Here is a 16,723-nt window from a genome sequence, read left to right as displayed (position 1 = left end):
TTTTTATTTCTCAGTTCTTAAGAAAAGATGTTGAGTTTCTTAATGACTTCTCTATTGATATGACTGTATGATCTTTAACCTCAATATATTTGATCAATAGAATAATTTTTTAAATATTGAACTATCCTTACATCTTGGAATAAATTCTACTTGGTCATGGCATATTATTATTTTTAGATACTGATGAATTCTTCTATTTATATCTTGTGAAGGATTTTTGTACATATTCAGGAAAATTTTTAATCAATAGTATTTTAATATCATTGTCTGCTTCCCTGCTAGGTCAGTATAATTAATTATTATCGTAAAGGTGATGCACAGAGGCTTACAGTTACATAAGTCAAGTAATGAATACATTTCCTTCTGAACAATGTCACCTCTTCCCTCTCTTTCTGCCAGTTTTTCCCTCCCAGTCCCCCCCAACAGGTTGTATAGTTCATTTTCAACATAGTGTCTAGTATCACTGCTAAATTAGCTTATTCTTTCTCCCACTACTTCTGTGCTCGCCCTGACACTCCTTAAATGAGATAAACTTACATACAATACAACAGGTACAGAAATCAAAAACAGTGACAGAGGAAAACAAACAAGAATTTATCTAATAGACCACAAATAAGGTCATACTAAAGCTACCAACACATCCATTTACACTGCAGCATTATTTACCATAGCCAAGACATGGACTCAGCTCAGATGCTTCTCAGCAGATGAGTGGATCAAGAAAAGGTGGTATATATACACAATGGAATGCTATGCTTCCATCAGAAAGAATGATGTTGTACTATTCATAAGAAAATGATAAGACTTGGAAATAATTATATTAAGTGAAGTAAGCCAGACCCAAAGAAACATAGGATGCGTGTTTTCCCTCATTTGTTGTAACTAGAAAGTGCATATAAATCTACAAGCAAACAACTGAATGATAAAAACAAATACACTTGGAAATGATAAATTTACAGGACTCTAGACATTCACTCAGTGAGACTAAAGGAGGATATTCTTAGGAGACAATTACAAAAGTTCAATAGCTAAGGGTATATGATCATATGAAATTACGTTTATCGAATTGAACTCTAAGAAACTTGATTTTCTTAATGATAATGCTATTCAAGTGGTAGATTTCCTATTTGGTGACTTGTACTAATGTGTGTTTCTGGAGGGAATGGCCCCATTTATCTAAGCTATCAACTTTTCTGTTGCTGGGTTGGTCTTGGTATCTCCTTATTATCCCTTTTATGCCTTTAGAGCCATTTGTGATAGCTTAATTTGTGATATTGGCAATTTGTGGCTTTTTTCTTTGTAAGACTTCTGCAGAGATTTGTCAATTTGACTACTGAGAATCAACTCTGTGATTTATTGGTTTTCTCTGTTGCTTCTCTTTTCAGTTTCATTAAACTCTATGTCTATCTTTATTAGTCCCTTGTTTGTACTTTACATTGTTCTTCTCATACTGGCTTCTTGATAGTTCCCCATTTTTTAATGCACCCATTTAGTTCTTTTCTTTTTCACACTACTTTGTATCCTGCAGGTTTTGTTATGATATATTTTCTTTTACTTTCATATACATATACACACACTATACATATGCATATATATAAATTTCCTTCAGTTTTTACTTGACTTATAAATTATTTAGAAATGTATTAATTCATTTTCAGTTGCTTGATTTTCCTTCTGCCTCTTTGTTCCTAATTTCTATTTTAAATATATTCACAGATGAGATTCTGTATAATTCTAATTTAATTTTTGTTGTACAGGTGATGAACAGAGGGGTTACAGTTACATAAGTAAGGAAATGAGTACATTTCTTTTTTCTTTTTTTTTTTCTTTTTTTTTGTTGTTGGTCGTGGGGCTTGAACTCTGGGCCTGGGCGCTGTCGTTACACTCTTCAGCTCAAGGCGACTGTTCTACCACTTGAACCACAGCGCCACTTCCAGTTTTCTAGTGGTTTACTGGAGATGAGTCTTATGGACTTCCCTGCCCAGGCTGGCTTTGAATAGCGATCCTCAGATCTCAGCCTCCTGAGTTGGTTGGATTACAGGCATAAGCCATTGGTGCCCAGCTGAGTACATTTCTTTTTGAATAATGTTACCCCTTCCTCATTTTCTCTCAATTTCCACCTCAACTATCCCCTTCTAAGTTGTAAAATTCATTTCCAACATAGTGTCTAGTGAGTATCACTGTTGCATTGGTTCACTCTGTGCCCCATTATTTCTGCCCCATCATTCCCTTCCTATCCCCAAATCAGATAAACTTACATACAAATTAGCTCAAGTTCTTCCTTTTGTGGCTCTCAGAACTTTATCTATCTTTTTTATATATGCTAGAAGCATTTTAAAAGAATGTATATTGTTTTTGTTGTTGTTGAAAGGCATGGTATGTAAATATCGGTTATGTCTTTGGAGTAAATGAGGATTTTGCTACATTTTTCCTGTTTTTATTTTGTTGGTCTATCAAGCATTAATTCAAGGATGTTGAGGTGGAAAGAAATGATAACTGAGTAGAGAGTTTAAAAAGGAGTAATATTAAAGGCAGAGGCATCTTTCAGAAAGATTTCTAGACTATATAATGATAATCTGAAGCATCTACGAGATTTCAGACATTATATTTGCTAATGACAATCTGTCCAACTACTTTGCACAGGAGCAAATCAGATTAGAAACCCAAACACAAACTTAACATCAGCAACATACTTCTTCATATCAGCTGAATATCAGCAGGGAATATAGGACAGGAGACATAAGAAGAAGGCACTTTTAATAGGTTAAAAGAAAAAATAGTAGGGCTGGGAAGGTGGCTCAGTGGTAGAGCGCTTGCCTTGCATGCATGAGGTCCTGGGTTCGATTCCTCAGCACCACATAAGCAAAAAGAAAAAAGCCGGAAGTGGTACTGTGGCTCAAGTGGTAGAGTGCTAGCTTTGAGCTGAAGAGCTGAAGGACAGCGCCCAGGCCCAGAGTTCTGGCCCCATGACTGGACCCCCCCAAAAAAAAGTAGATTTCAGAGGTTGTAATTACCAATAGCATAAGAGATGTAAGCCTAATAATGTTAGACTATTTGAAGATAGGTAGTTTGAATGAACAAATGGGTGAAAGCAGCATTAACAGAACTACAGAATACATGACTGGGAATAATTTATGCCAAGAATAGCAAGACAACATAGAGTTTAATTTATATCATTGAGGTATGAATATACACCGATGAAAGATGTTCAACAATAGCTGACAATCCAAAGGAAGGAAGATTGGATATAGAAAAGGGATTTAATAGTTAAAACAATCAGCAGGAATATTTCCAGAAAATATAAACTAATGTGAAAACAGATGCTACCTATGTGACCCCATTAACCTCCAATGTTGGGGACCAGAATGAAGAAAAACTATGAGCCTAAAACGATATTAAATTGTCAGAGAAGGGGAAGAATGAGGAGGAAGTTCAACTTAGTTTCACAATATTCGTGTTTAATACGCACTCACTGTGTCACATGCTAGAAGACTAGTGCTTTCTGCTTCAAATCACTTCAAGAAGTAAATAGACCAATTCAGAGTAGTGTGGCCAGCTCTGCAATAGATATCTATTTAGGCGACAATGAGATAACAGGAGAAGAACACTGAATCCAGTCCAAAACTAAGAGAAAACTTTCAGAAGACGATACCATCTAAGTAGAATCTTTCTGGATAACAGAAAGTAAATGGGAGACAAAGGGAGTCATACCAGGGAAAAGAAGTTTCCTGAAGAACAATAGCCAAAGAATCTGGAGCATAGACGAGAAGATAAAATTCCTAAGAAGCAATAACAATCATGGCTGAATGAAATTGAGATAGAAAACAAAATGAGACTGAAAAAGGCCCTGGCCACAGCAACTTCTCTGAAGTGAAACTGCATTATAATGAGGTAAACAGGGAACAGCAGAATAAAAACTTGAGTAGAATGTCATTTGGGTAGTCTTTTCTTCGAGGAGCTTATTGGAGTAGAAAGCTAAGATTCAATAGCTACAATGGATAAGGGTCTCAAAAGGCTTTGTTTTGTCAGCAGATGAACTTGAGAACATTTACAAGTTGTAACAGAGAAAAAGCACAAGAAATGGTTTGAAAGTGTTGCATCCTGTAATCATTCACACAAGTATTTGTGACAGTATTGTTCATCACACCATTTGGAGACAAAGACAAACAGCCAAGCTTCGTTGACATTGTTAGCCTCATGTTTTAAATAAACTTGAGAAACAACAGCACAAACACAGTATGAATTGCCATTGTAAAGTCAGCTTAAGAGTTATAAATATTTACAAATGTCACAATAAATTCTGCTTTTCACGTTTATATAAGCAACATTGCAATTCATTGTGAACATTCAATGTTAATATTTATTTTGTCTCCTTAAAGAGGAATCATCTTAAAATGCAATCTGTGAAGACTAATATGAAATAAATGTGTCAAAACTATTTCATGTCATAATTAGTATAAACCACTCAAATACAAATTGAGTCTACAAAGCACAAAACATAGTATAAGGATGGCGAGTAGTGTATGATGGTTTATTCCTTGGATAATGTCAGCCTTAATATCTTTTAGCACTCAGAGGCATAAAAATTGCCAGCTAAAACTGATAGAATAGAAATGGGCTCTAAATGGTCAAAGGATTAGGAGAATCTCATGAACATAGAAAACCCTCTCCTTTTTTCCTCTCTCTTTCCAATAGTCATTGAATTTCACATTTATAATATTGTAAAGAACCTTGACATTATCTAACACTGTTCTTCACAATCCATACTCCTTGTCTGATTTCTGGACTGATAATGATAGATTACTTATGTGACAGTCTTATATCTGAGAAGCTACACTACTCCCTTGCAGGTATTTAAATTCATTTCTATTACTCTCAAAACATAAATGTAACTTTATTATGGGAGTCCACACTTAATATGTATCAGCTTATTATACAGCAAAACATATATATATACATATATATATACTATATAGTCATTATGTTTGTTGGTTTTTAGACTAAATATTGCCAATTCTTTTATGTTCTTATGTATTATTTTTATCTTGGCCCCTTACTTCAGATGTTTTGCAAAATGTTAATGATTTTTTAAATCCCATTTCATTGAACACACATTTTCAAGAGTGAAAAAGTAATATTATACCATTTTATATTATTACAATTATTATTACTACTACTACTACTACTACTATTATTGCTCATACTGGGGTTTAAACTCTACTCATTCTTTCATGGCTAGTTTCCTGCCCATGTTTGCTGGGTGTGTTTGCACTGTTGGTGCTCTGAAATTTGAGCCATGGCTCCAGTATTATTATATTTTGCTGGTTATTTTTAAGATTATAGAGTCTCACAGACTTTTCTACCTGGGTTACCTTCAAACTACAGTTCTCTGGATCTTAGCATTCTGAGTAGCCTGCATTAAAGATATAAGCCACTATGTCCAGCTTATGGTTAATATTTTTTAAGTAGTCTACTAACAGCTAATTTGGGCTATGGGTAATTATATTATGTAGGGATTGTTTGCATGAAGTAAACCTCTTTTGTCAGTCGTAGGGCTTGAACTCTGGGCCTGGGCACTGTTCCTGGGCTCTTCAGCTCTTGAGCCACAGCCCACTTCCAGCTTTTTCTGTGTATGTGGTACTGAGGAACCAAACCCGTGTTTCATGCATGCTAGGCAAGCACTCTACCACTAGGCCACATTCCCAGCCCCAAGGATGTGTATATTTTTACATCTTGTTAGAGTTGCTCAACAGGTCTGGGATGATTTTGAAGAATTATTTCGCAAACTATTATAATTTGTTATCTGCCCAAGATTTTGATCTCCCATAAATGTGATTTAAAAAAAAGGTGTCTAGGCTTTTATATACATCATGGATAAAATTAACGTTTACAGGGTGTCATTAATGCATGCATCAGAATCTTTAAACCCAGCTATGAATCTGAAGCATCAATATATGTGTTCCCTAAAACTGAAGCCAATGCCTTAGAAAAATCCACTAATTCTGTAAAAAGTCACAAAGATGATTTTGTGAGAATTACAAAGATCTTTCTTAAAATGCTAAACTTAGGGTCTATTTGTCACTTTCTCAAAATCTGTTAGGAAAAAAAACAGTAAACTTGTTATTGTATCTTCTGCAGAATTTAATTTTCATGACTTTTCCTATAAAATTAATATAGCTAGCTATTATTAATTCTTACATTTCTCTCTTATTGGAAGCATACTTTTATCTGGAAGAAAATATAAACACTATTCCAACTCAGGTATACATCTTGAAAATGTTATTTCAGAGACTATTCAGTAAGGATGAACTCTAAGTGCTCTGGCTTTTATTTTGTTACCTCATATAAAACTGTTGTGTTCCCATGGAGAAGAGGTCCATAACAAATGTAAGAGTGTCCAACAACCCAGCCTAAGTCAGAAGCTGCCCACCATACCTAAAAAATAAGAAAATGGATGGCTTTAACAAAAATAAAAAGCAGGCTCTCACAACATAGACCAAGTTATCTTCAAAAACATGATCTACTTCAACTTCCCAAGTTCCGGGAGTATAGTCAGGAATTACCTGACTGCAATGCAAAGAACTATCATGTAGTAGAAACTTCAAACTATGATTACCTCTCCAGGTTTAAGGCCATAGATAGAAGACATTGTCCAATTTAGCATCACAGCATATCCTCCTGTGGGCCTAACCACACCCTAAGTGAGAGAAAAGGTGGAGTTAATATGACCAGCATCAGCAGCATGGTAAAATATTATCTTCATCCAATCTATTTTAAAACTTTCAGGTTGAAGGTCTAACATTCTATAAAGTACAGATTTGGTTTTTATGTAGTTGTATTTGTATCATTATTTCTTTTGCTTTTTCAATAGGAAACCCAGAAAACAAAATAGTCTTCATCAGTTCTATTAGTAGGACCCAATCCCACCCAATATCCTTGCACGTCTAACAAAAACTTAACCTTTTGCAAAATGATACATAATAGCAATTCTTCAGCGGTGACATACACTATTAGCATATTTTCAGATATATTTACAGAACAAAAATGGAAACTGCCAAACATAAGTGTACAATGTTACAGTGTAAGTATGTGCCTAAAATGCAAAATAACAGATAGATATTTATTCCCTAAGATTAAATTTTACTAGGCTGAGGAATCAAAGTCGGATTCTAACCAGAGCCTGCTTATAATGTTAATTGGAAATCAAGCAAGCACAATATTAGAGTTGAATAATTCTTGAATGATAACTTGTAGAATTGTGAAGGATGAATCCTGATGAGCTGTACTTATTCTTGTTGATATGCTTTCATGTGGGGTAAAAAATGAGGATTACTACATCATTACTTTATTGTTTTCACATATCTGTTTTCAGGAGCTTTCCTGGATATTATGAACACATTCAAACTCAGTAGGAGACTGATATCTGAACATAGCACAATAGTCAGCATTAATAAGAACTCATGGTAAATGGAATCATGAATTTTATCACTATATATGCAGTCATGAATAGAGTCATTTCTTCATTTTAAACATGATTCATCATTAGCTCAACAAGGCTTATCCGTGAGAATATCCACAGTGAGCATGTAAATGCAGGCTAAGAAACACAACTTAACTCAATTCATGTATGTTTTGAAGCATCTGTTATTATAACAATTGCAATTGCACTATACAATCATTTGATATAAGAGGAATAGCTTGTCCTAATCAATATTATGTACTATTAGTTGTAGTCTTTTGGTAGACCTACGGACTCTTAACACATATGCAGGAATCAAGGGAATAGAAAAGAAATTATCATTCTATTAGTTACTAACATCACTGCTCTCCTCGGGTACCAGTAATAAAACATAGGTATCAAACTGAGAGCATATTTTATCTATGAGCAACAACACCTGGTCTCTTGGCAGATATCACATGCATATAGGTTGGCATTTGACAGCTATTTTCTCAGCTATGTGACATGGTTAGCAAACAGCTGGCTCCTTTGATCACCCTGGGGATATCAGGAATCCTCAGCCACCACAGCGAGAGACACTCGGGCCTTTCCCTTGTGACCTGAGAGGCTATCTTCTCAGCGTAGTCTATCTTTTATGCATTTTACTAATTTGTTTTTAACAAGTGTCATTTCCTCTGGCTCAATAATCTGATGCATTAGTGAATTTTTATAAAACCTTGAATTCACTTTTCAGAGCAGGAGGGTATGATGTCAGGAATAATTTCATGTAAGATGGTATAGAACATTTTCACCACCTCACTTGCCTGCCCATTTTTGTCAATAATTCAAACATGAATGCAATGGAATAAATTTTAAATTAGATAATGCAATATATGGACTGCTAAGTATAAGAGCCTATGGATACACAATTGAGTAGCATTTTGTTAAGTACAGAATATAAATTTAAAGGATCAATGACCCTATTTCTATTTATCACTCGAAGGGGTTCTTTTTAAAAATGATTAGTGAATACTGAACCCCAAATGGCAAAATATTAAAGAATTGAGAATTAATCACTTAATGAGAACATGAATGAAATAGCATCTAAAATGATAAAGTCTAAAATGTAGCATCTAGTAATTGAACCCGTGGTATTATGGATCCTAAACATATATTCTACTACTGAGCTTATCTTAGTCTCAAATTTAGTATTTTTGAAACAAATTCTAGAACAAAGTTCTAGAAATTTATATTTTTATTTTTCATTTGATTTAATTATGATTTTAACTTTAGATGCTTATATAACCCAAAAAGAAAAGACATGTCAGAAATAATTTGATGGGGGGGTGGGGAAGGGATGAGAAGGGGAAACAAAGGAGTAGGCTACAATGCTTGATAACAAATGTACTCATTATCTTGCCCATGTAATTGTAACCCCTCTGTACAGTATTTTCACAATAAAAAAATTTTTAAGGAAAAGAATTAAAACATATACAAGTTAGAAAGGAAAATGTACAATTATCTCTGCCTATATATATATATAATATATATACAATATATAATATGCTGAAAATAATAAACATTCCACAGAAAAAAGAGAAATAATTTGAGGTTACCATCCAAGATTTTTGTGAAAACAAGAAAGCCTCTGGCCCAGTGCAGGTGGCTCATGTCTGTAATTCTAGCTACTCAGGAGGCTGAGATCTGAGGATAGCAGTTCGAAGCCAGTCCAGGAAGGAAAGTCTGTGAGACTCTAATATCCAGTTAATCCCCAGAACCAGAAGTGGTGCTGTGGCTCAAGCGGTAGAGTGCTCACCTTGTGATGAAGAGTTCAGGGACAGTGCCCAGGCCCAGAGTTCAAGCCCCACTACCACCAAAAAAAAGCCCAAACCCTACGACTCTGATCATATAAAATAATATTTATCGGAGCTGGGAAGGTGACTCAGTAGTAGAGTGCTTGCCTCCTATGCATGAAGAACAGAGTTCGATTCCTCAGTAGCACATCACACACACACACACACACACACACACACACACACACACACACACACACACACACACACACACACACACACAATATTTATCAAAATGAACTCCAGGAAATGGCAACAAGAGGTATTTTTCTATGCTGTTGTTTTTGTTTTCTTTTCTTTTGGCTTGCTTGTTTATCTGTCTTTGAGAGGGAAAGAGGGATAGACAGAAAAGGAGGGACAAAAGGTGAACAAATGCAGCTGTGGTACTCACTAGATACTATGTTGAAAATGAACTGTACAACTTGTGGGTGGGGAAGAGGAGGGATAAATTGCAACAGAGTGAAGGAAGGGGGGACATTTTCTAAAAATGAAATGGATTTTTTACCTAACTTTTATGACTGTAACCCCTCTGTACAACACCTTTATATTTTTTTAATTAAATGGAGCTAAAGGACAGAGAGAAGCTATTATATCTATTTTCATTTGTCTTTAATATTCACTGTATTTTTAAAGCATGACTATGAACATTTTGAACATTTTATTAATTTATTTTCCATTAAGCTTTAGACCTGTAATTTGATCTTCATTCCCAAACCATTTGATATCTTCTGCATGTAGCTATTTTATGAAAATTTTGGAAGGGAAATAGATTATTATAAATATGTGAATAAGATGATAGAATATTGATTTCTTGTTTGCAATCATTTTTTCCAGATAATGATAATTACAATGCAAAGGAGAAACACAGATCTTCCACTGATTTCAGATTTAAAATATCCAAAATCATTATAATCTAAATAACAAAATTAATCAGAAACAGGGGGCTGGGAAGGTGGCTCAGTGGTAGAGTGAGTGCCTTGCATGCATGAGGCCCTGGGTTCGATTCCTCAGCACCACATAAGCAAAAAGAAAAAAGCCGGAAGTGGCTCTGTGGCTCAAGTGGTAGAGCGCTAGCCTTGAGCTGAAGAGCTGAGGGACAGCGCCCAGGCCCAGAGTTCAGGCCCCATAACTGACCAAAAAAAAAAAAAAAATTAGTCGGGAACAAACATTTGACTGACATGGTAAAAACTTCATTTTATTTGCTTATTTATTATGGCCTCCTTATGTTTTCCAGGCTGGTCTAGATTTGGCAGACTCAGGCAATCTTCCTAGCTCTGTTTCCCTGTTGTTAACTGGAATTAAAGGTATATGCCACCAAACTTGGCTCTTCAAATGGTACTTTAAAAGTATATCTTAGTATATCTTAGCTCATTTCCCTTAGCATCTATATGGTCATATTACATAGCTATTGAGCTATTATGTTCCTCTGCTAGGACTATCCTAGACTAATTATTACAAATGAGTGAAACCATGGAGCCTAGGCTTCTTTGAGTCTGGTTTATTTCATATAATATGATTTTTCCACAAGTCTTTCCATTTTTTTATGAATGAGGTGATGTCATTCTTTCTGATGGAAGTATAGAATTCCATTGTATATATATATAGTACATTTTCTCCATCCATTCATCCACTGAGGAGCATCTGGGTTGGCTCCAAAATGAACTCCAAGATATGTAAACAAGAGGTTTTTGTTGTTTGTTTTTTAAGTACTGTGTGAAGTTACTTTTTTCCCTTTGATTTATCCCCTCTTGTCACTGTTTTTGAGTTTGGTACCTTGTGTCTTGTCTGATTTGGGGGAGGGAAAGGAAATAACAAAATGGTGATACAAAGGGCGAACCAATGCAACAGCAATACTCACAAGATACTATGTTAGAGTGGGGGAAGTGGGAGAAAAATGAGGGAGGAGGTAACAATATTTGGAAAGAAATGCAATCATTACCCTACTTAGGTAACTGTTATCCCTCTGTGCATCACCCTTAAAATAAAATAAAAAGTGCATCTGAAATACTGTGAGGTAAAAATACTTATTCAATAACAATGTTACCCCTCAATAACAAACTCCATTCAATATTCTTAAAATCCTCTGTGTTTATATCTGCACTTAAGGTCTTCCCATTTAAAAATAAAGGCATTAGATGATTTAATACCATCTCAGCAAACCTCTATGCCCTCTCATGCACTATTCTGAGTTTCTTTGTATGAATAGTCATAGCATCCAAGTGAAATGTCCCTCTGTACCACCAAGGAAGACATGCTGGCAAACTCCAACTGAGAATGGGAAGAAAACAATAGAAGGGTACTCTTTGTTGACCACTGGGACTGTACATGGCATTAAAAAAAATTCAATGTCTGTATATAAAAACAAAGAGTGGTTACTAGCAACTTAGGAATGTGGCCACAAAGTCACGTAAAGAATTCCAACTTTCAACTCCTCTGTACATCACCTTTACAATGCATTTTTTTTTGGGGGGGGGGTCCAGCCGTGGGGTCTGGACTTTGGGCCTGGGTGCTGTCCCTCAGCTCTTCAGTTCAAGGCTAGCACTCTACCACTTGAGCCACAGTGCCACTTCCGGCTTTTTTCTTTTTGCTTATGTGGTGCTGAGGAATCGAACCCAGGGCTTCATGCATGCATGGCAAGCGCTCTACCACTGAGCCACCTTCCCAGCCCAGACAATGCATTTTTAAAAGAAGAAACCTACATGAAAAAAAGAGAATTCCAACTTAATGAATTCCTTTTGAAAGTAAGAAGAGTTTTTTAAAAATCCACAAATCAAACCATTTAGACTATAACAGAAAACATATAGTTAGGAAATGTTGTGTGCAATTTCAGTTGCCACAACTAAAAGAAGAAAAATAAATTTGGAATAATCTGTGTGGAAGGGAAGAGGAAGGAAGATTGATATGTTCCTTAGTATTAGGAACTTAATACCTTCAATTATCAAAGTGTGTGTGTGTGTGTGTGTGTGTGTGTGTGTGTGTGTGTGTGTGTGTGTGTGTCTTTAAATTGTCCTATAAAAATCTGGAAGGCACATATCAAAATATTGAGCCAATAAATTTTAGAGTACATCATAAAATTACATGCTGCCTAGTTAAGCCCCCAATTGTTTACTCTGTAATAAAGGCTCATGTACATATACATATAGATATACAAAATGCATATTTATTAATATGTATGTGTGTAATAAACATGTATGTGTATATAAATGCTGGCATTTATGATTTATATGATTTATATATATTTATATTGTGCAGTATGTGTATTTTGTCTCAGCTTCACAAGCTGAGACCAAAAAGAGGAATTAAAAAGTACACAATATAGTTAAAAACAGAAATCCAAAGCTAGGCACCAGTGGCTCACACTTACAGCCCACCTGGGTAGAAAAGTCCAGGAGACTCATATCTCTACGTAGTAACCAGCAAAATGCTAAAAGAACCAGCACAAAGAGAAATAAATAAATAAATACAAAGGAAGAGAATTTTTTTTTACCAAATGATAGTTTGAGTCAGAGAATTAATAAATAAAAGCAACATTTCTGATGAATTTTAAAGAAAAGAAAGAAAGTTCATTTTCAACATAGTGTCTTGTACATCTTGAACTTTACAACTTGTTTGGGGAAGGGAGGGAGGAGTTGGGGAGGTGGGGAGGGAAGGGATGGTAGGGGAAAAACAAAGGAGGAGGTAACAATGTTCGATAGGAAATGGACTCATGACCTTGCAACTGTAACCCCTCTGTACACTAAAAAACATATTGTAAAAAAACAAAAAAGAAAAGAAAAGAAAGAAAAAGAAATTCCTCACTTCCTCAACAATCTTATTCTAATGACTTTCACAATGGCATCTTTCTTTGTGGCTGAGCCATTATTAGTCTTTTCTCACAGAGATTTGTAAGACACTGCAAAAAGCACAAGGACTTGTGAGGTGCTGTCCCATGCTCCTGCACAAGTCACCTGTCTCTCAGAGCTATTCCTCAGCCCCAAGGTCATCAGCCCTTGTCAGAGGCCTGGCAGCCCCTCAGAGCCACTCCCCTCCACTCAGAAGGCTAGGAGGAAAGTCCCTTGCCATGGCAGAGTACAAATGTTTATGTAATACACTGTTGGTTGAGTGAGTAAGTGAATGGTGAAGTGGATAAATGCCAGTGTGATGTACACAATTCTGTTTAAAAATGTGTATTAGTCTTTGTTCAGGAGAATCTATGAAGCTTGCTTAACAAACCATGTGAATCCTCTTAGAAGAAACTGATTGTTTCCATTTGGGATATCTCATCAAGTATAAAACCTCCCATTGCGGGATCTTGATGATTTGGGAACTACTTCAGTGGAAGATACTGTATGTATTTTTTTTATTATTGATCTGAACAACTATAAGATAAGGGGCAGAGATGTAGCAAGTTCAGCATTTTAACTGCAAGAATTGTACCACAGATAAAAGAAAGTTCAGTACTTTATGTTACTATTTCTCACTTTGCTGCTAGGGTAGGAAAAATAAGTAAGTTATCTAAGAAAGACAAAGGTTGCATACGTTACAGAAATGCATAAAAGGAGAAAAGCCTTTATCTATCCCTTTTTTCAATCCTACCCTTCAGGCCTCTCTCCCTGTCCTAGTTTTGGCAGTGAACCATATTTATTAATTTATTTCATATCTCCATCCCTCTGTGACCTCAACCAGAAAGGAAATAAATATGACCCTCACTTGATCTTTCACTCCCAAAAGAATGAATCACTGTATGAGGGATTTTTTAAAATAAATTTTACAATATATATAAGTGAAATGTCAATTCAAAAGATTGGAAATGTCTCTCTCTCTGCTCTTTTCTAGCTCTCTCCTCTCTCTCTGCTCTCTCTGTTCTTTTCTAGTCTTCTCTCTCTCTTTCCCAGCTCTCTTTCCCAGCTCTCCCAGCTCTCTTTCCCAGGCCTTTCTCCACCGCATGGAGGACCAAGATGGCCTGGTACCAGCCGGAATGATGAATAAACCTGCCCCATACCTGAAAAAAAAATATTGCAAATGTTTCATTTAACATATATTATGCTCTGAGTTTTATTTTAGCATCCTACAAAAGCAAACACATACTTTAGTAAATAAAACTGTTTTGCAAAATGTTATTGAACCACAATTGGTATCCAATTAAATATGTACTGATTTAGTAGCTTACTGAAACAACTATGTATGGGTGACAAGTGAGAAGAATTTAGTATAAACAGAATCGAAGCCTTCAATGTAATAAATTTTTTCCCACAAAATGGTAAAAACAAATTATCTTGAATACAAAGTGATTTTGTATAATCATCAAGTGTGCATGGCACGTGCCACATTTTCAGCAGGTAATGAGAGCCAGTCCTGACACAAAGGAAATCTGCTGATGGGACTGCTTGCTTGTCCCTAGGAGAGAGAGAGCATACCTTAGGCAGCCCCGTTGTTCCAGATGTGTAAAGGATGTACAGTGGGTGCTCTGAAAGAACCGGGACACAGTCATGTGATTGGGCTTTTGACATTTCTTCTTCCCAATCAAGATCACGACCAGGCACCAAGGGAACCTTCTCCTACAGAGCAAAAATACAGAAATCTGTACTCTAGAAATTTGATTCAACATAAATAACAGAGTAACACATTTTGTGTAAGTCTAAGGTTCTGACTCAAAGTTTATGCTATTATCGACTAAACATCAGTTATCATTAGACTTATGTCAAAACCTTAAATCTGGGCTTTGAATGCTTATAAGAATATAAGAATCCAGGGATTTGAAGATGGCTTGACATTGACTGACAAAAGAATATGTTTTACTCAAATCTAGAGACTTCCTTATGATGCTCTATCTAATGCATTTCTATTTTCATGAACACTTAGAGTTTATTGAACTAAGAGCTCTGTGTTTTCACATACGTATGTATGCTAGGAAATTTATAAACTAAGTCATTATATATGACAATGTACAATTTATATATATATATATATATATACAAAAGTTATATATACAACCTTTATGAAGGGGAAATGTCAGCCCCATCGACTCCTGCCTCAATCTGAGAGGTACTTCCTGCAACCATTTAGATAAACAGAAAGAGCTCAACTACAAGCAAATAATGTTTTCATTTATTTTATAAATGAGATAAAAACAACTCATTGCAAATGATCAAATCTTTAATGTTAGAATTAAAGAGCTATAAAAGTCACTGCACTGCAAAATGAGAGGAGTGGATTGAATGATCACAAAAATGATTCCAGGTCTCTGATTTTTATAGGTCTCTAATGAAGGAAGCAAGAACACAAACGATTACACTCTTTAAGCTAAGAAATATAGGTATGCATAAAAGAGATTTGACAAATAAAGCAAGAGAAAAATCTACAACTTAGCACATTTACTCTATGGTTGTTAAGAATTCTTTAAAGGCAGGGTGGAAGAACACCAGAGTGACTGATGTGATATTCCTTTGATTTTGTCATTGCTTGCCTGGGGCTTAGAATAGCAGCCAAGTTTTACCTCTGCTGGCAAAAATCCAATCCTGGTTAATGAGGCCCACCACCCAGCCTCATAATTTGTGGCTCTAAACTCAAAGCAAAGCCAATCCACTGGGCTTAATTACTGCCTAAACAGTAGGCCTTGGACAAAAGCGATTCAAAATCTTCATCTATGTCAAATAGAGGAGAGGCTGGAGAAAAAGCAAAAGTGAGCAGGTGAGGAGAGGCAAAGACTTTTTGTAACAAAAGGAAAGAGAATAGACTCTCATTTTAAAAGAATAAATATGAAACAGCAACAGCCACATGCTGGATGTTTATGGAGTGGAAAAATAACATATATTGTATTGGTAAAAAGTGATTTAACCAGAGTTCAAACTCTGTAATAGGTGGACTTTAGGCTTTGCTTCAAGACTCAGCTTCTTCGTCTATTAAATGAGACCCGCAACAAGATCTAGTTCTTGGTCTACAATAATAAAATAAGAATTTTCTTATATTTTTTAAATAAATTATATTTTATTTGAAGTACTTTGGGCCCAGTCCATTGTTAGTTCTTCACAAACTCCATAAGAATCCATATATATATATATATATATATATATATATATATATATATATGTGTGTGTGTGTATATATATACATATATATGTGCAACTAACACACATATAATCATAAAAAATATTTTATTTTTAATCTGTTTCTGCCATTCCTCTAACCCTTCCTCACTCAAAGCCATTTTTTTTTCTTTGGACTTTACCTTCCTTGATTTAATAGCACCAAAACATTTTTTTAACTATGCTTTAAGACACTGAAACCATTCAGTGTGACAGTACATGAACCGCAGACTACTAAAAGTTTATCTAGGAATTTAATATAATGTAATAGAAATTGTGAGGTGCTAATCAAAGAGACACGGTTTTAACACTCTCTACTCTCCTATCTTGCCACTGGAGTAATTTCTACAGATAACTTCTCAAGAATT

At 35.3% G+C, this 16,723-nt stretch overlaps 1 protein-coding gene across 1 annotated transcript in view; it reads right to left on the bottom strand.

Annotated features, from left to right (window-relative positions):
* Acss3 (acyl-CoA synthetase short chain family member 3) overlaps positions 1-16,723 on the bottom strand; it is a 136,534-nt gene that overhangs the window by 72,683 nt on the left and 47,128 nt on the right. Inside the window, exons 5-7 of the mRNA XM_069989281.1 lie at positions 14,688-14,828; positions 6,617-6,697; positions 6,340-6,435 (exon numbers count right to left, since the gene is read on the bottom strand). Coding sequence (XP_069845382.1) covers positions 6,340-6,435; positions 6,617-6,697; positions 14,688-14,828 — 318 coding nt within the window. The remainder of the gene's footprint in view (positions 1-6,339; positions 6,436-6,616; positions 6,698-14,687; positions 14,829-16,723) is intronic.

Source organism: Dipodomys merriami, unplaced genomic scaffold (genome assembly GCF_024711535.1).
Source record: "Dipodomys merriami isolate MVZ:Mamm:240054 unplaced genomic scaffold, mDipMer1.0.p SCAF_10, whole genome shotgun sequence".
Classification (NCBI taxonomy): Eukaryota; Metazoa; Chordata; class Mammalia; order Rodentia; family Heteromyidae; genus Dipodomys; species Dipodomys merriami.
The sequence above is the reverse complement of the archived record's forward strand: the minus strand, read 5'-3'. Positions and strand labels throughout refer to the sequence as shown.